Source organism: Hyperolius riggenbachi, chromosome 1, assembly GCF_040937935.1.
Source record: "Hyperolius riggenbachi isolate aHypRig1 chromosome 1, aHypRig1.pri, whole genome shotgun sequence".
Lineage (NCBI taxonomy): Eukaryota > Metazoa > Chordata > Amphibia > Anura > Hyperoliidae > Hyperolius > Hyperolius riggenbachi.
The window spans coordinates 660,642,382-660,666,083 of NC_090646.1; the positions used below are offsets into that span (position 1 = coordinate 660,642,382).

The 23,702-nt window shown below is 45.5% G+C and overlaps 1 protein-coding gene across 15 annotated transcripts in view; it reads left to right on the forward strand.

Annotated features, from left to right (window-relative positions):
* The window catches only part of UNC13B (unc-13 homolog B), a 540,439-nt gene that overhangs the window by 378,665 nt on the left and 138,072 nt on the right, over window positions 1-23,702 (forward strand). For all 15 annotated transcript variants that reach the window (XM_068252311.1, XM_068252316.1, XM_068252301.1 and 12 more), the window contains 5 exons: window positions 4,020-4,098; window positions 13,525-13,599; window positions 15,049-15,268; window positions 17,535-17,762; window positions 20,648-20,789. In XM_068252311.1, coding sequence (XP_068108412.1) covers window positions 4,020-4,098; window positions 13,525-13,599; window positions 15,049-15,268; window positions 17,535-17,762; window positions 20,648-20,789 — 744 coding nt within the window. The remainder of the gene's footprint in view (window positions 1-4,019; window positions 4,099-13,524; window positions 13,600-15,048; window positions 15,269-17,534; window positions 17,763-20,647; window positions 20,790-23,702) is intronic.

A 23,702-nucleotide genomic window follows, 5' to 3' on the forward strand; every position in this document is an offset into this window, starting at 1 on the left:
GCGTTACATTCTCAGATGTAGAATGAGAGATTTGTGGCATGTTTTCGGCCACTTCCTGTGGGATACAAAGCACAGTAAAGCATAGCTAATGAGGCTGATAATATAACATAATAATATAACCCGTACAATGCACAGAGGGCTGTAGACCATACACTGTGTATGTATTATAAAGCCTTAGCATATAGAATTCTTCAGTGCTGCGTGGGGAGCCTTGAGCGCTGAATAACCCCTTTCTGCACACACCATTAGCCTTGTACGCCGAGAGCAAAGCTCTTCATTACAGAGACACCCTGTTCCATTTGCTTTAATAACATGCCGTAGTTATGTATGTATCCGGAACATTCCGCTTTATAGATAGCCTGGAACATTCCGGCCTCGTAAGAACCCTCCACTCCTCAGAAGAGCAAACACTCCAGTATTCCCAGCGCACTCAGTGTGTGATAGATAGATATATATGCTTACTTACCTCTGACTCCACCCACACTAGAGCCATGTACGAATCCCGCCCTCAGAGACTGCATCACCTCTGGGATCTCTGCACAACCGGAGACCCCCAGTTTCTTAAGGGGTTACTCCGCTTTAATGCTAAAAATTCTATAACCTCAATGTGCTAGCTATGTTGTAACTGAATACCATTAAATAAAAGAGTATGCATAATGGTGGCGTCACAATAGTTGGGTGCCGGGTGGTGCCGCTACTAGAAAATAGTCAATTAGTTTTCTGATATTTTATTACCTGCCGCACATTCTCACTTGAAACCCCCCTCCCTCTAAGTGCCTAAAACCAACCCCCCAACCTATTGCCTAACTGTAACATCCTGCCTAAATAGTACCCCCAACCTAACTCCTAACCCTCCCCCCAGCTTGTAAGTACCGATATGGAATCCACCACCCCGCTAAGTGGTTAAAAGAACCCACTCAACCTGCCTAAAACAAACCTTGTAACTCCGGAGCCCAAATGATTGCTGTATATCATTAATTTTTATGTAGTGGTAGCCATTCAGCTACTAGCCACATCGAGTGCTCAAATCACGGCTTGGGTGCTCGAATAACGATAACTAGCAACACAGGTGTTCGATGTCTGCAAAACCCAGCTCACAAATTACCTGATCCATGACCACAAAGCTAATAAAAAAAAACACCTTGAAAACACATCAGATCACAATGGGAGGGAAAAAAATGCTGGATAACTGGTTAGTTGAATACCACATTGCTTGGTGGAAAGGCTACTCCATTTTACCAAGGTTTAATTGCAGCAAATCAAAATGGTACCATAGTCATAGTCTAATGTCCTACTATAATATTATTATTATGTATTTACATAGCACTGATATCTCCTGCAGCACATTACAGAGTACATAGTCATGTCACTGACTGTCCTCAGAGGAGCTCACAGTCTAATCCTACCATAGTCATAGTCTAATGTCATACCATATTATTATTTTGTATTTACATAGCACTGATATCTCCTGCAGCACATTACAGAGTACATAGTCATGTCACTGACTGTCCTCAGAGGAGCTCACAGTCTAATCCTACCATAGTCATAGTCTGATGTCCTACCATATTATTATTATGTATTTATATAGCACTGACATCTTCTGCAGCACATTACAGAGTACATAGTCATGTCACTGACTGTCCTCAGAGGAGCTCACAATCTAATCCTACCATAGTCCTATGTCCTCCCATATTATATTATGTATTTATATAGCAGTGACATCTTCTGCAGCACTGTACATATTTATACAATCTAATCCTACCATAGTCCTAGTCTGTCGTAGTATAAGGCCAATTTTTTTAAGGTAAACCAAAAAACGTACCAGTATTTTGGGGGGGATTAAGGAGTAAAGCCACACCAACACATTGAAGTGCTTGTACATGTACAGGCTTCATGCACATGTCTGTTTACCTGATATGGTGGTACCCTAGTGCTGAAAGAGTCCCCCCCCCCCCCCCCCCAAGAGGCCGCTCATCATTATCTCCCGTGTCTGGGCTGAACATCTTTCTAAAGCTAAGTACCCACGGGGGTACAATTGTAGCTGTCGCCGCACACGGGAGCGTGTGCGCGACAGTTCGGCGGCAGTTCGGCGACAGCTCGTCGCCAAATCCCTCTGCATCCACACGGCAGCAGAGGGATTAGCGATGCGGCGGAAGCTGTCGCCGAGTTTCCTCCCCCCCGCCGGAAGCTCCGTGTGGTGTGTGTGGGTAGCTGTCGCTAGCCCGCATACACATGCGGGGCTAGCGACAGTTCCGGCGAGGTTGCGGCGACGACTGTAGCCGGCGATTGAACATGTCAATCGCCTGGCGACAGCTCCGACGGGCGACGGTTCGGGGCGCGCGCGTCATACACACGGACGAACCGTCGCCGCAACACGCGCGTGCCACGTGGTTGCGGCGACGGCCGTACCCCGTGTGTATGAGCCTTTAGCCTCTCTGTTAGGAACACTTAATGCAGTTACACTGTGCCGTGCATGAGCTCCCGCCTCACATCCACAGGTGACCTCTGACCCTTTATAACAGCTTTATAGATCTGTATTTTGCTATCGCTGTTCAGCAGGGGAGACATGAAAAGCGTCTTAAAAGCGAAGCAGCATCTTCTGCCGGCTGCAGTTCTTTGTTTTATCCTCCTCCTCTGCGCTGCTGTAACCGCTCCACATTGATCCAGGAACCTTGAAAACATTCACGTTTCCAAACACACATCCTCCAACCGCAGATATCACTACTCTTCTGTTCTCATCGATTTAGAGTGCTTGAGTCTTCCACGAGTTTGCATTCATCCCTTCGCTGTATGCTTTATAGTGATTGGATGAGCAGAAACCAATATGGTGTAACATACGGATGTTGGGAAGCACCTGTACTAATGCTAGATTGTCACTCACCAGAGGAGCTTACACTCTAATGTCCTCACCACAGTCACTCACTTATTATTGTACATTTATATAGCTCTGACGTATTCCAGAGCGCTGTACAGAGATCACTGATCCAGTCCCATCAGTCTCTGCACCAGAGGAGCTTACACTCTAATGCCCTCACCACAGTCACACACTATTTAATGTATTTATAAAGCGCCAACATGTTACGCAGCGCTGGACATTAGTTTAGGTTACAGACAATATTTAGGGGTGACATACAGCAATATGACAATACAGGAATACAAGAAAGACCAGATCGCACAGCACAGTATGAGTACCAGGTAATGCTTAGTCACTGGATGGGAGCATGGAGATCACACAGCACAGTATGAGTACAAGGTAATGCTTAGTCACTGGATGGGAGCATGGAGATCACACAGCACAGTATGAGTACAAGGTAATGCTTAGTCAGTCACTGGATGGAGCATGGAGATTAGGCAAGTTAGGTTCACTCAAATGCATAGCATGGGTGCACAGTAATGGAGGTGTATGATCAGGTAGGACAAAAAAGGAGGAGGACACTGCCCAAAGGCTTACAATCTAGAGGGAGAGGTGGGTACAGGAAAGGTAGGGGGACCAGAGTTCAGCTGAGCGTTTAAAACACTTGTGAGGGGTGGTAGGCCAGAGTGAAAAGCTGAGTTTTGAGGGCCTTCTTAAAGATGTTGGAGGGGGGCTGCCCTAATGGGTGGAGGTAGGAAGTTCCATAGTGTTGGTGCAGCTCTTGAGAAGTCCTGGAGGCATGCATGGGACTGGGTGATGCGGGGGGCGGTTAGGCGAAGTTCATTGGAAGAGCGGAGTGTGCGGCTAGGTGTGTACCTCTGAGTAAGATCGGAAATGTAGGTTGGACAGGTTTTGTGGACAGATTTGTAGGTCAGACACAGTATCTTGAATCTGATTCTGGGCTGGATAGGAAATAGGGAGACCAGACAGAAGGGCACTATTAGTATTATACATTTGTATAGCTCTGACATATTCCACAGTGCTGTACAGAGATCACTGACCCATTCCTATCAGTCTCTGCACCAGAGGAGCTTACACTCTAATGTCCTCCCCACAGTCACACACTATTATTGTAACTATTATTTATGTCTGTCTTTGTCCCTAGGCCCTGCGGTGGATTGTATGGCATTGACAGTATGCCTGATCTTCGCAAGAAGAAGCCCATCCCATTGGTCAGCGACTTGGTGAGTCAGTTAATTTAGTTTGGTTTGTGCAGTTTGTTGGATAACTTGTTTTATAGCAGAGATTATTGTGTTTGACATGCCTGTATCTGAAAGTGAATCTGAAGGTGAATTTAGAGAAAAAGTTAGATGGTTCAGTAGAGGGAAGTGTCTGGATAATCCTGATTCATCTTCACCCCTCTCCACCTCACCTCACCGCTCCAGCGCTGGGAGGTCCTATGAGAACCTATTCTTGTTGAATAGATTAATGCGGCTACACTCCAGGGCGTGTATGAGCGTGGCCGCACTGCAGATGCCGCAAATGAGGGCTTCTGCGTAAGGTGGCCACTCTCCTTCTCTGACAGGAGTGTAGCGGGGAAGGAGAGGAGGATCCCGGAAACCAGCGGTGGGATCTGGAGGATCCCTCTACTGAAGTCATCTGACTTTTTGTTTTTTGTAATCTCAGATTTGCTTAAAAAGGACGCTAATTTAAAAAATGCAATTGCATTGCACTGTATTGTCTATGGACTCATTATAGGTAATTTTAAAGTGAACCAGAGACGAAGCACCCTTATGTATTTTACCATACATATCAGTGGGAACATTAGAGAAAACACCTACCCTGCTCTCTGTTTCATCCTTCACTGCTCAGCCTGCTTGTTAAGTATTCAGTCTGGGTTTGTTCAGGAATCATTATAGCTGAGTCTGTCTTCTCTGATGTCTTTTCAAGCCCAAGCCTGCCCCCTTCTGCCTCTGCTTTCCTGTTCTCTATATTCAAAGCATCACAGAGAGCTGTGATGAGATGGGAGGAGCTGCTAATGTAAGGGCATATTGAAAACCTTTTTTTTTTTATCTATATTTGTTACTCATAAGAGGTTTGTTAGAAATGGTGATTTCATTTTGCACACAGCCCACTAAATAATATGCTTTTCTGATGAACTGTGTTTTGCATGGAGTTTTAGTAAAAAAAAACACAAAAAACAGCACTCTAGAGGGGCAAATATACCAGGTATAGTATTTTTGTAAAATCTATTGGGGGATATCTTTATTTTGTGCCAAAGCGTTCATCTCTGGTTTCCTTTAACCATCTTCCAACCGCCCTTTGACGGTGTACTTCGATCTTCCCTCCTGCAAAATCAATTGCCTTGAAACCTTCTTTTGGCCCTGAAAAGTGCAAACACAATACTTTTAAAACGTCTGTTTTACAGGAACTAGTTGGGTACATAAACACTTTAAAGAGGATCTGTAACCTCAAAAAATCCCCTGGGGGGTACTCACCTCGGGTGGGGGAAGCCTCCGGATCCTAATGAGGCTTCCCACGCCGTCCTCTGTCCCACGGGGGTCTCACTGCAGCCCTCCGTGCAGCCGTGACGTAATATTTACCTTCCTGGCTCCTGCGCAGGCGCTCTGACGGCTGTCGGCTCCGAACTACACGGAAATACCCGATCGACGTCGGGTCTGCTCTACTGCGCAGGCGCAAGTTTCCGGCGCCTGCGCAGTAGAGCGGACCCGACTGAGATCGGGTATTTCCGTGTAGTTCGGAGAGGAAAGCAGCCACAGCGCCCCCGCTGGAGCCTGCAAAGGTTAATATTGAAATTACAGTCGGGTCTGTCGCCGGCTGTTCAGAGGGCTGCAGCGAGACCCCGGTGGGACAGAGGACGGCGTGGGAAGCCTCATTAGGATCCGGAGGCTTCCCCCACCCGAGGTTAGTACCCCCCAGGGGATCTTTTTCATGTTACAGAGTCTCTTTAAGGTACAAATGCGCCAACAATTGTCTGTTGTCTACAAATACTTCTCCACAGCTGCCTGTATATCAAATCCCCCACTGCAGACTATCTGTGTGCAATCTGTACTCCCACATCTGTGATCTGTAGTCAGGTCTGATTGATGCTCTCCACATATCACTTCCTGTTCCCTTCTGAAGCCAGGAAGCAGGAGGTACAATCACAGGAACCTGCTGAAATATGCAGAGACCAATCATCTCATGTGACTTACAGCTCCATTTTAAAGATAAAAAGAATTATTGATATTGAATTATAATAATTCTAATTTCTACTCTGGATTTCTCAATTATAACGCTTACCTACCTGGGAAGACTGTTTCTGCTGATATTTAAAGCGGATCTGAACTCAGAGCTTCCTCTCTGTTTCCAAAGATAAGCAACAGCACATTTAAAGAAAAACATTTCTTTGTTACAGCTGATACAAAATCCTGCAATAAATCTGCAGTGTGTCTACTTCCTGCTTTCATGGAAGCAGACATAGTGTTAACATCCTGTGTTTACAAATGATCTGCTCCGCCCAGGCAGAGGAGCTTCCCAAGCGGACACTGCTGACAAATCAAATTACAGTTGTAGTTTGTCACAGATGAGGGGGAGTTTGACAGAGTGCATTTCTCTTCATTTTCCTTCTGTTTTGTGCAAGAGTTCAGGTCCACTTTAATTATACTATCTTTGTAAACTGCATCCCACTGACTTAAAGTATTACTGTCGAGCATAAAATCTAAAATCAATTCTTTATTTTTATCTGGTAAACAAGTAATAAGGATGCTAACCAGGCAATCCAAAAGTTAAAATCACTATTACTTTTCTTGCTGATAAATGATCATTCCCCAGTTTACCTGACTCTTATTTGGTACGTTGCCGCACAAAGGAAGTCGCAGGGCATGCTGGGTTGTCCTTTTTTACTTCTTTTTTTCCCCTGAGACTTAACTAATGTACAGAAGCAAAAAAGGACAACCCAGCATGCCCTGCAACTTCCTTTGTGCGGCAACGTACCAAATACGAATCAGGTAAACTGGGGAATGATCATTTATCAACAAGAAAAGTAAGAGTGATTATAACTTTTGCATTGCCTGGTTAGCATCCTTATTACTTGTTTACCAGATAAAAATAATTGATTTTTGATTTTATGCCCGACAGTTACACTTTAAGCAGTTAATAGCTAAGTCCCCATACATGCTATGATCACCAAATTTGCTAGGTATTTTAAAGGATACCGGAGCTGTAAATTGTAAAAACAAGTTGCTCCCCCCGTTCTCCTCCTCCTCTTTACATTATCTCCTAAAGGCCCCTCAAAGCTACTTCCGTGTCAACCAGGTTGGTAAGTCTGCAGGCACTACCCGGCGATGCGTTTCTTTGATTGCACACCTGGGGCTAGGAGCGTGCTGTGCATGCGCACATTGTTGCGACTACGTAGTGTGCATGGGGACTGCTTCCTAGACATGCCTGCTCTCCCTGTTTTTATTATTAATACTTTATATAGCGCCAACATATTCCGCTGCGCTTTACAAAGCACAGTAAGACAACACGGGGAACATAGGAACAACCAAAGAATGTACAGCAGAGTCTCAAGCAGCACAAATATTGCAACTAAAACAGTAAAGTTATCCTTAAGGAAAACAGTGGGAATGCAGATGAAAAAATTATAATAGGAGAAAAAAACTCTCAAAAACTACAAGGTCTTTTTGAAAGATTTTTCCCCTTTGTTCCCATTGTTCTCCTTAAAGAAAACCTGTAATAAGAAAAAAACCTCCCCTGGGGGTACTCACCTTGGGTGGGGGAAGCCTCCGGATCCTGTTGAGACTTCTCTCGTTCTCCTCGGTCCCACGGCGGCAGCGATAAAGCTCCCCGAACAGCGGGGATGTAAATACTTACCTTCCCGGCTCCAGCACAGTATCGGCTCTACGCTCGGAGATAGGTGGAAATAGCTGATCGCTGTCGGCCTGCTCTACTGCGCAGGCGCAAGTCTCCTGCGCCTGTGTAGTAGAGCGGACCCGACGGAGATCGGCTATTTCCGCCTATCTCCGTGCTGAGAGCCGCAACAGCGCCCCCACTGGAGCCATGGAAGGTAAATAAATCAGTGCTTATCAGCGCTTGTCAGGTTTGTGGAGGGAGGATTGCCGGACACTTCGGGGGAGCCAGCGCTGGATTGCCTGCAGCTACGGGGGAGGAGGAAGCCTCATTGGGACCCTGAGGCTTCCCCCTACCAAGGTGAGTATCCCCCAGGGGAACTTTTTTTTTGTTACAGGTTCTCTTTAACATTCCTAGCATGTTTGGTGATTCTAGCATGTATCGCAGCTATAGTCAGCGCCATTGACTTCAATGTATTTCGTGAAACTATTTTGGCGAAACTATTTCACGGAACTACTGGAAGTTTTACAAACTTTTTTGCGATAATGTCAGACGCATTTTCACTCATCTCTATTGATAAAATCAGTTGTATGTTGTCCAGGTCAGGAGGAACTTGGTTATATTTGTCTACAAGTATCTGCAGGGGTCTGCCCTTTAAGGCAGTGGTATGGATGTTGATGAGATTCTGAGAACTCTAGTTTGCATATTCAATGTAAGGAGCTTGGAAGCGGGCCAATCCTATGGACTTCCTTCCTGTTTTGATTGGCCAAAGTCCCAAGCTGCATAATTTGCATTACATTTTGCATGCAAGTGGCAGTTGTTCACATCTCATTGACCTTCTCTCGAGTATTGTTGTTGGGGTGTAGAGTTCACTGAAGATCACGTGATCAGGTAAATCAGCTGGTAGATTTGTCATACTTCTGATTTGCTGTGGTCACTTCCTGTTTAGCCTACACAGGAAGTTACACTTGACTGTGACCAACCAATCAGAGCCTTACAAATCTGTCCCCTGATCACACGCCTCCCTCTGCTTGAGTTCTGCTTTCCACAAGGAACGCTGTTATAGAGCTGCATGTGGTTCCCGCTCTACTGGGTGGTAGACCATAATTAATGCATAAATATTTTGGTTTGGTAACTAATTCATGTAAACTGTAGTCAATGACCTGCTAATAGCTTCAGCCTATATGCAAATTTAATGTGAAATTGTATGCCGCTTAGAACTGGGCCAGTTGGAATTGGCAGGTTGGCCCAGTCACAAGCCCCATACAAGAACAAAATACTAGCATATAATTGGCCGTCTCTAGTCAAGCAGATGAACTTTGATGCCTGGAGAAAGTTGGTTATCTGCACATATACAGTAGATTCCTTTATATTTCATCTTTACCTCTTTTGAACGGAATAAGTTTCTTCCGCAGGTGACAAAATGTCTTCTCAAATAAAAAATAAAAAAGCTTTATGTATTATAATGAATTAGCATTGATCAGGATACATAAGAACCTTCACAAATGTTTCCTCCCCTTCTTCCTCCTCCTTCCTGTTTTGTTGCATTAACCTGTTACAATTCTCTTGTATGCCGACCCTCCTTTTCACAGGCGATGGTAAGTGGTTGCCACCATCCCGTAGAAGCTAGACGGACTCCATCTAGAGTAGTTTCCTCTTCTGCACCGCCCTCCCTTCCGCAGAATATAAAGTTCTGTTACCTTCTCTCACATCACTGATTTAATGAACCTCAAAGTAATGAATTGGTTATCTCCCTTCCCATGTAGGTACGGCCCGGTTCACACTGGCAATAAAAAATGGTCCGGTTGCAGATTGTAACTGAGCGGATCGTTACGGAGCCAATGTTAACCTATGGTTCCGTTCACACTGGTCTGTTCGGTTGGGTCCGTTCCGCACGCTCCGCTGAACAGACCGCAATGTTGATGCTGCAGTGATTTTTTTTTTTTTTAACCGTGGAGCCCAGCGGAACGGGAAACGGACGCTGAAGCACTGCACTGGGGGCAATGAGGAAACTGATCCTGTGGTACAAAATGGACCCTTCTAGCCAGCAAAATCTGCTTTGGTGATGGGGGCAGGGGGGATATGGGGAAATAGAAATGAACCATCGGAACAGAATCTGATCCATTTAACAGATAAGTGCCAGTGTGAACCAGCTCTTAGATTTGTGAGATTTTCCTTATAAAATATATACAGAACATCCCAATCCTGCCCCAGAACGTTCAACGTCAATTGCTGAATTAGACTCTAAACGTGACAGCGTCTGCTTCCCCGAACCCCTATGTATCACTATAGGGCAGGTCCACCAATGACAGATTAGTGGGAGAAGCGACTATAGTAGGAGAATGCGTACCATCTGGAATATTGGTGCCGGCAGTGCACTATTCTGTACAGTTTCCATGGTCCTGAAAGAAACCAGACAGAGCCAGTGATAGGGATCTACAGAGTCAGAGGACTAGGAACAAGAGTGGGTGCTCCAATCAGTAAAACACATGAGACCACCGAAACAGACAGGTGGGAGCAGTTATGCAAAAAATAATCATTGCTAGGGATGGTCAAGGAGATGAAAATTATTTTGAGTTGATGCAGCATTTCGCAAATTTTGTATGCAGCTTGAATATTAACCAATCAAATCCTGCTGAGGTAAAATTCGATTGGTCTATGTCCAAGCTGCATACATTTGCATACAACATTTGCATAAGCCTGCATCCACTTGAAATTATTTATATAGATATATATAGATATATATATATACAGTACAGACCAAAAGTTTGGACACACCTTCTCATTCGAAGAGTTTTCTTTATTTTCATGGCTATGAACATTGTAGATTCACACTGAAGGCATCCAAACGATGAATTAACACATGTGGAAGTATAGTACATAACCAGTGTGAAACAACTGAAAATATGTCATATTCTACGTTCTTCAAAGTAGCCACCTTTTGCTTTGATTACTGCTTTGCACACTCTTGGCATTCTCTTGATGAGCTTCAAGAGGTAGTCACCTAAAATGGTCTTCCAACAGTCTTGAAGGAGTTCCCAGAAATGCTTAGCATTTGTTGGCCCTTTTGCCTTCATTCTGCGGTCCAGCTCACTTCACAGGTGTGCCCTGTCAGGTTTAATTAGTGGGATATCTTGCCTTATAAATAGGGTTGGGACCATCAGTTGCGTTGTGGAGAAGTCAGGTGATAGTCCTACTGAATAGACTGTTAGAATTTGTATTAGGGCAAGAAAAAAGCAGCTAAGTAAAGAAAAACGAGTGGCCATCATTACTTTAAGAAATGGAAGTCAGCCAGTCCGAAAAATTGGGAAAACTTTGAAAGTGTCCCCAAGTGCAGTCTCAAAAACCATCAAACGCTACAAAGAAACTGGCTCACATGCGGCCCGCCCCAGGAAAGGAAGACCAAGAGTCACCTCTGCTGCGAAGGATAAGTTCATGCGAGTCACCAGCCTCAGAAATCGCAGGTTAGAGACCAGGTCAATGCCATACAGAGTTCTAGCAGCAAACTATGCTAATTCATAGTTTGGATGCCTTCAGTGTGCATCTAAAATGTTCATAGTCATGAAAATAAAGAAAACTCTTTGAATGAGAAGGTGTGTCCAAACTTTTGGTCCGTACTGTAGATTTAATTGACCATCCCTAATCATTGCTAATGAGACTATAAATTAATTGCAAGTGCTCAAATCAATGTGCAAAATGCAAACCTTTATTTGGTCTGTAGAAGTACAAAAACCTCTACAAACACCCATGCCACTATCCCACCCTACTAAACAATCCCCACTACGAGAGGCATGGGGAGAGAGCCACCCAACTCTGTAACTGAGCATCAAATCCCGGAACCGCATTCACTCCACCCACTCCAAGATGCAAGGGACCGGTCCTGCCTTTACTCCACTCGCCTCACTCAAACAACTACACATAGCAGCTGCACTCGGTTGGCACTCAGGCTTTGTGCTGGAGAGTGAGAGCTGTACACTGGCTGGGGAACATCATCCTCTGCCATAGAGGCTTCCAGCAGTTCTGAGTGAAGATAGGCTTTGGTCAGTAGAGGCTCCAGCTTCAAATTTTTTTGGGGGGCATGATGGCTGGCTGGGGGGAGGCCCATCTGGGTGATCAGGTTCAATGTTTGTGGGGCGAGCTTTAGATATTTTTTTGCCTAAATCAGGTGATTAAGGCTAATTAGTTCAGCAATGATGGGAACCAATTGTAAACATCACAAACAGAGCTAGGTGCCTCAGCATACTGTAGCTTAGTGCCAGTCCATGGCTTTGTTGAAGAAGATGGTCAACTCTTTGGGTTTTTTAGCATTGCATAGGTCTCAGTTAGATGCTAGAGAAATGGCAAGAGGCTGCCTGGCCCTGCAGAGCATGGATTTCCAGCCATGTCCTGGCATCTGCCAGGTTCATTAGACTCAGTGATGGGCGCTGAATGTGGACGAAGGTTGCATTCAGATGCAAGGTTCCCCCCCTCAGTACCACCCATGTGCCCCACCCATACATGTATGCAAAGGATGCCTTCTGGTAGCATCGTACAGACCCTGACCAAAAGCTTTAGGGGTCTTCTCGGGGCATCCCAGGCATACATGTCCTTTCTCATCTAAGTTTATTTTTTTTCTTTTTGTATGATGTTATTTCTGCCTAGCTGCTTTGCAGAATTTCATTTCAGTATTTATTTTTCTAGAGCTTATAATTCTCAGTTTAGCTTTGCCATAAACCTCCCAGCACTGAGATCCTGCCCGGTGGCCTGCAGAGGACATGATGGTCGAGTGAATTGCTTTAAGGTGGAGGTATATGAGAAGTTGGTGGGCACTTTGAGGCGCAAACCTCTCCTCATGCTTGAAATTTCAGTTTTCAGTAGATTGGCCCACGATCGTGCTCTAATTGAGGCCAGTGCAGAGTATCATCTGGCACCCAACTTACCGCCTGGCGGGGCAAAATAACCCACTGCCGGAGTGGTAACTTAGCCAATCGGACATTGTATAGGTTTGCAGTAGAATAGTTGATTGGAAACAAATAGCAGGTGCTCGAGTGGGAGGTTAGGTTCAGGCATTAGTTTTATGTATTAGGTGAGTGGGTTAGTTTTAGGCACTAGGTGTGTGCGTGCGTTAGTCACTATGAGAGGGGATTAGTTTAGCCATACGGTTGGCGGGCTAATTTAGGCACTAGGAAGGCAGATTAGGTTTTAGGCAATAATTGGGGGGGGGGTGTCATTTTAGGCACTAGGAGGGATCATAAGTTAAGGCATTAGGTGGGGGGGGGGAGAGTTCGTTTTGTGCACTAGGTGAGGATTTGTTTTGTGCATTAGGTAGGTGTGTTGGTTCCAGGCACTAGGAGCGGGGATTAGTTAGTTTAGGCATTAGGTGGGGGGGGGGGGTCATTTTATTCTCTTGGAGGGGGGGACTAGGTGGAGTCGGGGGTTCATGTTAGGCATTTGAAGGGGGATTCATTTTAGGCATTGGGTGGTAGAGGGTTGTTTTAGGCACTAGGGGGAGAATTCAAATAATAATGAGCTATAGTAAATTAATTAGTTAGTAATTAGAATGACATTAAAATCCATGGAATAGGTGAACATTGTTCCAGACAGAATAGCGGCCTGCATGAATGCTTTGTATTCTATTAGCTGCTGGAATGGGGGGTGATTTTCGGGTTGCACGTAGAGGTCACATGTGATACCTGACCGGCTGTCACTTCCGCACAGAATGTCCTCTGCAGGTCTCGGCTGTTTTGTCCCCCGCCACTTATAGGCCTTTCCATTGTATGTTTATTAGGAGAGATATGACTGTAATGGGGATTGCTAAAGTGTTCCTCTTGCCTCCACAGTCCCTGGTCCAGTCGCGGAAGGCCGGCATCACCTCCGCCATGGCTACTCGCACTTCTCTCAAGGACGAAGACCTGGTAAGTGCAGCAGCTGCTTCCAAATAAAACGTTTTCTCAGTTCCAATCGTTCCTCAGATACTCGCTCTCATGTCCCAGCAGATATGTATACGTTTCTACTTTTAAAGCATAAGTAAAAGTTCCTGGAAAAGCCGCCATACACCTTCCTGACCAAAAATATACCTGTAGAGTTCTTAAAGGGACCCGGCAGTGGATCTAAGTAGATAAATCTGCTGTATATCCTAAAAGATAAGTGCTTACTAAAAGTACTGAGTACGTTTTTTTTCTTCTTTTCTTTTTTTTTTTTGTCCTGTAAACATTTATTTAGTCAGTTGAAAACTGATTTAAAATGTACTATAGCATGATGGGATCTCCTTACTACTTTGCACACCTCTTTCCCTCCATATCCTGCCTTGCTGATGAGTCTCATGCTGTCTGTCCATCCTTTCAGCTATAACCCCCTCTTCATCTCTCTGATGAGTCATGCTGTCTGTTTTCCTTTCTGCTAACACCCTCACTTCTGATGAGTCATGCTGTCTGCTCTTTTCTCTGCTAACTTCTTCCTCAGTAAGCCCTTCTGATGAGTCATGCTTTCTGCCCAGCCTCTCAGCTTAGTCCCTCCCAACCCCTCCCTTCTGATGAGTCATACTGTCTGCTCACTGGGAGACATCTCTGCTAACTCTCTCCCCATTTCTCCCTTTTGATTAACTTATGCTGTCTGCTCAGCCTCTCAGCTTACTCTCTCCTTATCCCTCCCTTCTCATGAGTCCTCCTGTCTAATCACCTCCCCCATACCTCTTTTCTGATGAGTCATGCTGTCTGTTCTCCTATTTCCCTCCCCATCCCTCACTTCTGATGAGCCATGTTGTCTGCTTTCCAGTGTATAGACAAGAAAGTTGTCCTGTGTGCTCAGTGCTGTCTGTAGTGACCCAGAGAACAGAGGACTACACACCGAAGAGCATACAGTGACTATTTAGAGAGGGGTGTTTACTGAGAGGCAGGTGCAGCTGGTGATCCGATCACGCAATAGTTAAACAGTTTTTTCAGCTGTCTGATTTCATAATAGGGAAAATCACGAATGCTCCTGAACGACTTGAGATGTACTTTTCAGATCTATTTCTGCAGCAGTTTTAGAATGACTGCTGTACAGACATGCTCCTGTCCGATTGGCATGTACGGTTTTGAGGAAGAGGAGGGGAGAGAGGCTGGAACAGCTTCATGGCTCTATGGAGGATGCATGTAAGTGGTGGTGCAGTGTACCAAGTTCTAAAGAACCAAAACCACCAATTTTTTTGTAGTGGGTCTAAAGGAACCTTAAATCAGAGAGTGGCGTGTTAGTGGGGGAGGGTAGTGTTTGTAGTCTGTCTGTTTGAGGTCTCTTTCCAGCTCTCTTGGTGAGCACATCGCCCCCTGCTGGTATCCCCTGTGTGTTAACTTTGTACAATGCCGGCCTCTTCTTGTTCATTGCAGAAGTCTCACGTCTACAAGAAAACTCTTCAAGCCTTAATCTACCCCATTTCCTGCACCACCCCCCACAGCTTTGAGATTTGGACCGCCACCACGCCCACCTACTGCTACGAGTGTGAGGGTCTGCTATGGGGGATCGCCCGCCAGGGCATGCGCTGTTCCGAGTGCGGGGTGAAATGCCACGAAAAGTGCCAAGACCTGCTGAACGCCGACTGCCTCCAACGTACGTTCCCCGGAGAAGGGATTTGTGATTAGGTGTACTGTATCTGTAGCAAGGAGCTGCTGCTCGGGCTCGGTGGTAAAAGCCAAGTCCAGTCAGCTCCATGCTAGTGGGCAGGAGTGAGCCGATTAGGTCTGCACGGTGTGGCTACGCTGCATCGACACGTAGGGATGATCAATGATATGCAAATGTTTCCGTGTTTATGAAAACGTATGCACGTTTTATGCAAATATATACAGCTTAAAAATGGACCAATCAATTTAAACCGGGGTGGGATTTGAGTGGTCCATTTTCAAGCTGCATATATTTGCATGAAAATTTGCATAAATTTGTATGAACTCGGAAATATTTGCATCGCATTGATCATCCCTATCGACAAGCCCTTGTTGAAGGGGTTCAGGTGTTCCCAGCACTGGAAAGTTGGACAGGGAAGCCTGGATTATCCGGAGGCTCTCCCTCTACTGAGGTAAGCACCCATTTGGGGCATATTTTCCCTTCTGGTACATTTACTTTTATAGCCAATCAGCTGCATCATCGAAATGTTCAGTTCATGAGAGAAAACAGAACATAGCTGTAATAAGCAGTAGTATTGCATGAGATACATGTGTTCCTGAGCCTCTTCCTTCTGTTTACATGGAAGGAGGGGGAGGGCAGTGTAGAGAACCAGCTACTGGGAGGAAATGGGCGGGGCAAGAAGTTTACATTTTAGGTAATGGGAGAGTGTACATTACTTTTGAAGCATCTTTTGCAGCAGACCCCAAGCATCAGTGGCGTAACTAGATATTATGGGTTCCCATAGCAAAACTGTCATGATGCGCTCAGATGGTGGCACTCTTAAAGGGGAACTGAAGTAAGAGGTATACGGAGGCTGCCATATTTATTTCCTTTTAATCAATACCAGTTGCCTGGCAGCCCTGCTGGTCTATTTCTCTGCAGTAGTATCTGAATAACACCAGAAACAAGCATGCAGCTAGTCTTGTCACATCTGACTTTAAAGTCTGAAACACCTGATCTGCTGCATGCTTGTTCAGGGGCTATGCAGCAGATCAAGGACTATGCAGCAGATCAGCAGCTGATCCTCTGTATTAGAGGCAGTGGATCAGTAGGGCTGCCAGGAAACTGATATTGCTTAAAAGGGAATAAACATGGCAGCCTCTATATACCTCTCTGAGGCCTCTCTCTTCAGTTCCCCTTTAAGCAATGCCACATGCCCCTACCTTATGGATATGTATAAATTGGGCAGTTTACATTCTCAGCAATCAGCCCTGCACATAGTCCATGGATACTGAGACATAGGCAGATGGTAAAGAAACATAAGAAAGTTAATAGTGAATGCATTAAGTCTCACCTGGGCCCCCTATGCTCCAGGGTCCCACAGCAACTGCTATGGCTATTGCTATGCCCCTGCCTGGCATGAGCTTTGGGGGCATTCCAACTTCCCGTGCCTCCCAGAATGCAGTGGGCCTGATTAACTAAGACATCTTTAAAGACCTTCACACATCAGCAGTGGGGATACCATTGGTTATTCCACAAATCTTGACTGAAATGTTCAAATTCTTTTTTTAAAATATTGTAAAAGATTGCAGCAATAGCCTGGGTCATATTGAAACAAAGGATGATCAGTGAGCGGGGCTCCCTGCACACTGCAAATCGGAATCGGATGTAAAAACCGATTAAAAATCGGAATCGGAATCACTTGCAGTGTGCAAGAGGCCTAATACTGCTCCAGTACTGTGGGTCTTCTCAATGCTTCACAGACGCCCATTCTGTGCTGCCATCCTCTGGCTCCTGATCACGTGATTGGGAGCTGGCGAATGGCAGCAGAGAGTGTGCTGCAGTGATGCATGGAAGAGACCCGCAGTGCTGGTGCAGGTAAGTATTACTCCACTTCCAGTGCTACTCTGCATGGTGTGGAGGCAAAGTGTGTGCGTAGGGGGAAGCATTTGAGTACGAGGGAAGAGTGTGGATCCCAGGGGACCCCATGACCATTTTCCAGGGGGGCACCTGGGTTGTTGCTATACCCATGTCAGTGAGCTGCTAACAATTCTGAATTAATGTAGATTTTATGCTGCAACCGCTACATTTGATTGGTCTGTTTCTAAGTTGCACGTTTGCATACCATTTGCAACAACTCAGTATTATTAGCAATGAGTTTTTTTTATTGACCATACCTACTCACCGGCAAGCATGGGGGAGACAGGTGACCAGAGACCCCGCAGGAATATAGGAGACTTTATCCTGACGGTGCTTCTCTCTCTCCCCGGGACAGGTGCGGCAGAGAAGAGCTCGAAGCACGGCGCCGAGGACCGGACGCAGAACATCATCATGGCCATGAAGGATCGCATGAAGATCCGGGAGAGGAACAAACCAGAGATCTTCGAGCTCATCCGAGACGTTTTCACTGTGACCAAAGTGGCCCACGCACAGCAGATGAAGACCGTGAAGCAGAGCGTGCTGGATGGAACCTCGAAATGGTCCGCCAAGATCACCATCACCGGTGAGTCCACCCGCGCCGCCAGCATTTAAAGGGTTTATTGAAGCACAATAAAGACATAATAAACATCTCCATACAGGTTTCCAAATCAGACTTGAACAGCCAAGGTAATAACTTGGAGAATGATAATAAATCAGTACATAGAAAGTGCATCAATAGCAGTTATACAGGCATTCAGTGGTAATCCGATACAGTTCTTAGGGGCACCGAACTGCAGTCAAGAGAACAGAGGACTGTTTTGTAGCAGAGAAAGTCAATGAGAATCCAATACGGTAATTCTGACGCGCATGCAAATTGTAGGCAGCTCGGAGTTGAGTTCATGTAAAACTGCATTTGAATGTCCCAATTCCAAGTGGTATTCAATTTGCATTATGTTTGCATGCTAGTTGCCATTATTAGCTTTGCATCAACCTTGAGCATAACGACCTTGTACTGTCCGCCCACACCCCCACCCCGCAGCAGGCCCTCTGCACCACTTAGCTAATCTCCATCACGGGGGCTAGGAGGGCTCGCTCTGTATTTACCGTATTTGGACCGTGTAAGACACATTTTTCGGGGGGAACAAAAAATTGGAGAGAAAAAGTCCCTGTGTCTAATACGGCGAATTCAGTGAACCCACATCTTACCAACGCCCGCCGATATGAACCGCAGCCAAGTCGCCCGTGTGTGTCTGTGTCCCCTGTCCCCCCCTGTCACAGGAGCCCTAGTGGTCAGACCGCAAATTTCCTTCCAATCGGTTTCAGCACACAGACCATGTAAGATTTGGTCGCGATCTTTGCGCAGAAACCGACAGAATTTGGGCAGCAGCCCGACCAGAAGGGAGCCTGTGAGGTACGGTAATTACAACTTTACACACTATTTCAGGGTATAACTGCCACCACCTCTGTTTTCTGAGACAGAGGAACTCACTAACTGGTTATTTCTCGACCTGCAAATAAAAACTGTTAAACACACTCTATTCTGTCCGGCTGGTAACAACAGTACTGTCTCCTCAGAAGTCTGGTTAAGTTTGTGCGGCTGAGAAGCAGGGTAGCGGAACAGTGAATGACTTTGATAAAGTATTTTATTCACGGGCAATATAAATAATTAATATATACAGACAATTATTAAAATCAACAATTATTAAAACAGTAATAGCCAGTATGAAAAATAAAAGAAAGGGAGAAAAAATACTTAGTTTCATGAAAAGATGTCCTTTTGTGGGAAGAATCATAAAGTCCTTGGTAAAATCCTTTGTTTCAGATCAAAGTTCAGAGTTCAGACCAGGGGGATGCCAGCATATCCTCAAGCTGGCACAGATGAGATCAAGATGGTGGTTCAGGGTGGAGGACACTGAGTTTGGCTCCTCTGCCATTCTTATGCCCCTGATCCAGTAGGAGGGAGTGAGGGCGGGAGCCACACACCCCATTAGAATATGAGATGAGTCCTGGGGACCAGAAATCATATCTAACCATATATGGGCTCTATCTCACAGAACCGTACAGGTCAGGGCAGATTTACTAACATTTTCAGGTCTGTCTCGATTTACCCAGCAGTCTGATACCAAACATGAGGGGTGGGACCCCTGTGGTATCATCAGGGCACTTTTGAACTGCCTAACTGGCAGTCCTTTACCTCAGAATGTTCTGAAACTTCCTTAGAACCAGCGCCAGACAGGGCCTATAATGCTCTGTTAGTTTGGAGGGTCTGCCAGCCTGGCAACACAGAAAATATGACTCATATAGCAGTTTATGGAATATGATCTACATCTGGGATTTACAGCAGGTCATTCCTAGGTGACGTTTCTTTTGAAGCTTGCGGCCGCAAGCTACGTGTCAGCTCCCCTGCTGGGAGGGGAGCCAAAATGTCAGAATTCCTAACTAAATTGTTTCTGCCATCCTGCTTATCAACTATATCTGATGGATGGGCCATCAGCACAGCTTGAAGCCAGGGACACTCTGCAGCAGGCTCGTGCCTTTTGGTGGAAGGAGGGAAAGAAACAAAAACAAAAACCCCCAGGAATGTCAGTTCTGATTCCTGTAATGGCTGCACAAATTTAGCCAGGAAGCGATCAGAAATTGGACTTCGCGGATCCTTCCAATTCGCCCGCGTTTCTCACGGAACCCCCCCCCCCCCCCTTTTGTTTTGTCTGCCATCATCTCCCCCCCCCCTCGTCTCCTGCTCCCTTGTGTACAATTAGAAGTGTAGCGGCAGCGTGTCTCACCCAATCCGTGTCTCCCCCATGGATCGCAGACCTCTTCTCTCCTGCACTGCTGCTCTAGTAAATGCTTCTGCTGATCGCGTCACTAGGAGGAGCCGTGCAGGACAGAAGAGGTCTGCAATTCCCACGGGAGCAATGGATAAGGTGAGACATGTTCCTGGACCATGGACGCACCACGTTTAATATATTTATACAATTTTCCCTGGTTTTTGCCCTCTACACCTTGGTGCGTCTTATATTCCAGAGCGTCGTATATGGCGGTAAACACAGTAATACAGAGCGACAGCAGATACATTAACTGCTTCTGATCCTCCCCTCCCATTCCTCTTCTGTGTGCCGTACAGCCAATTACCATGCCTTTATAAGAAATGCCATACTAATACTGGGTAGGGCCTTTCTTTATTAGGAAAACATTCAAGCCACAGTAAAATTCCCTAAAATCATGGTTCCCTCATTGTAGCTTCATTATCTGAAGCTCCTGTAAAATGTTATGCATTGTACTGCGACCACATGATTGGCTGATGAGATAATTGCATGAACAGGCAGGTGTGCGGGTCTTTCTAATAAAGTGCTGAGTGAGCGTGGATTGCATTACAGATCAGGGCCTCATTGTAAAGCACACATAAAGTACACTGACGCCATAAGGAATAAATGAGTTTGTGTCACTGTGGTGTCTGCTGTCTTGCAGTTCTCTGCGCTCAGGGCCTGCAGGCCAAAGACAAGACCGGCTCAAGTGACCCGTACGTCACCGTCCAAGTCGGGAAAACGAAGAAGAGGACGAAGACCATCTACGGCAACCTGAACCCAGTGTGGGAGGAGAAGTTTCACTTGTAAGTTGTCGCTCAGCAGCCATCTCTGGTACCCACCCTGAGCCCCACACTGAGACAACTTTATACATATGAGGGGGTATGGTAAACATTTAATTATCACCCATAAGTTGTTATGGTATGCTGATGAAATGTTGTCAGCGCCATCATTGGTCCCTAAATGCATGGTGGTCAAAAAGCAGCTCATTGGACAGGATTCACAAAGCTTCTTCACCTGTTTTCACCTTATTTATGTTAAATGTTTAACCACTTCATAACTGAGGAGTTTTACCCCTTGACCACCAGAGCAATTTTCACCTTTCAGCGCTCCTTCCATTCATTCGTCTATAACTTTATCGTTACTTATCACAATGAAATGAACTATAGCTTGTTTTTTTTGCCGCCAATTAGGCTTTCTTTAGGTGGGACATTATGCTAAGAATTATTTTATTCTAAATGTGTTTTAATGGGAAAATAGGAAAAAATGTGGGAAAATTGTTTATTATTTTTATAGTTTTTAAATAATGCATGCTACTGTAATTAAAACCTATGAAATGTATTTGCCCTTTTGTCCCGGTTATAAAACCGTTTAAATTATGTCCCTATCACAATGTTTGGCGCCAATATTTTAATTGGAAATAAAGGTGCATGTTTTTCAGTTTTGCATCCATCCCTAATTACAAGCCCATAGTTTATAAAGTAACAGTGTTATACCCTCTTGACATAAATATTTACAAAGTTCAGTCCCCAAGGTAACTATTTATGTTTTTTTTTTTTTATTGTAATTTTTTTATTTTTTTTTAATTACAAAAAAAATTGGGGAGTGTGGGAGGTAAGGAGTTAATTCTGTGTGTAAAACTAATTTATTTGTAAGTGAAAAATGCTTTAGGGTGTAGTTTTACTATTTGGCCACAAGATGGCCACAGTAACATTTTGTTTATGCGACCTGCAAGCGTCCGGAAGACGCTTGCAGGAAGTACAAAGAGGCTGGGAACTTTTTTTTTCACAATGATCACGCTGCTTAGCGGAGAAGCAGCGGATCAATGCGGAGTTTAGATCAACAAACAGGAATGGCTTTTCCCGTTCATTGATCCCTGGCGAGCGGCCGGCGGCGTGTTTACGAGCGGGAGTGCGCGCTAGAGTGAGCGGGAGCGCGGGCAGCGGCGGGAGCGCGGAAAGTATGCATTTCTCCGTCCCTGGTGGTGAAAGGATGGAAAAGGGGACGGAGAAATGCGTACACGTGGGGGTAAAGTGGTTAAGCTCCCAAAAAGCAAAAGTATAATATAATTAAGGTAAGAAAAGTACCGTAATATTGAAATAAAGTTTATCAAGTAAAACTTTGAGTGATTATATTGCTTGTAAATGTGCTGAAAGGTTTTTTTCTATCAATTAGGTGATACATAAGTCATTTATGAGAGGTTTTGTGAATAAAGCCCATTGCATCCATTTTTTATACAGATTGTGCTAGAATTGATAAGTGTGAGATGGAAAAGATTGTTTCTGGAAGGGTTAGAGTTACGGTTGGAAAGGGGTTAGCAAACATGGAATCCAGCGTGCAGACACCTTAGACATCTGCAGTTTTTCATAAATAATTTTCCACACACTGCCATAACAGGCCTGTTTTATTCATCATCATTTGGATGGTTGTTCCTCTGTCTTCCTCCCCACTTTCTTCACTGAGGCCTCATTGTCTGTCAGTGATGGTCTTCCAGGTCTGTCTTGCCCGGTCTGTAAGGGACATGTGACCTCTTTCTTCTCTGTGGCTGCGTCGTCTGTCAGTGATGGTCTTCCAGGTCTTGGCTCGTCTGTTAGGGACATGTGACCACTTTCTTCACTGTGGTCCCATCGTCCATTAGTGATGGTCTTTCAGGTCTTGGCTCGTCTGTTAGGGACATGTGACCACATTGGAAATTCCTTTTCCTCCTCACAGTGGTGTCATAAGATGGGCAATCCTTTCCATAAGCTGCCCTCATCTCATCATAAATATGCCGTGCACTTTTACCCTTCACATTCAGAAACTTTATCACGCTGCAAGGCCATGGGTGTCCGCAGAATATTTTCCAGGGGGGGGTCAAAATACAGGGGGAAGTGGTGCATCAAGCGTTGCGCACCGCACCGAGAATTGCGCGCTGCGCCGAACAGTTGGTGTAGTCATGGACCAGACTGTGGGTGTGGTCATGGGTGGGCCCAAATTTACATGAACTTAGCAATGGTGGGACATTAGACTAGGACTATAGTAGGAATTAGATTGAGAGTGCCTCAGTCACGTGTGCCCCCCAGTTTAGGTAGTGACAGGTGCCCCCTAGTTTAGGCAGTGACAGGTGCCCCCATTTTAGGTAGTGACAGGTGCCCCTTAGTTTAGGTAGTGACAGGTGTCCCCAGTTTAGGTAGTGACAGGTGTCCCCAGTTTAGGTAGTGACAGGTGCCCCTTAGTTTAGGTAGTGACAGGTTACCCCTAGTTTAGGTAGTGACAGGTTCCCCCCAGTGTAGGTAGTGACAGGTTACCCCTAGTTTAGGTAGTGACAGGTGCCCCCCAATGTAGGTAGTGACAGGTTACCCCTAGTTTAGGTAGTGACAGGTGCCCCCCAGTTTAGGTAGTGACAGGTTACCCCTAGTTTTGGTATTGATAGGTGCCCCCCAGTTCAGGTAGTAACAAGTGCCCCCCAGTTTAGGTAGTGGCAGGTGCCCCCTAGTGTATGTAGTGACAGGGCCCCCCAGTTTAGGTAGTGGCAGGTGCCCCCTAGTGTATGTAGTGACAGGGCCCCCCAGTTTAGGTAGTGACAGGTGCCCCCCAGTTTAGGTAGTGACAAGTGCCCCCGAGTGTTTGTAGTGATAGGGACCCCCAGTTTAGGTAGGGACAGGTGCCCCCAGTTTACATAGTAGTATGTGCTCCCCAGTTTAAGTAGCTACAGGAGCCCACAGTGTAGGTGAGAGGGT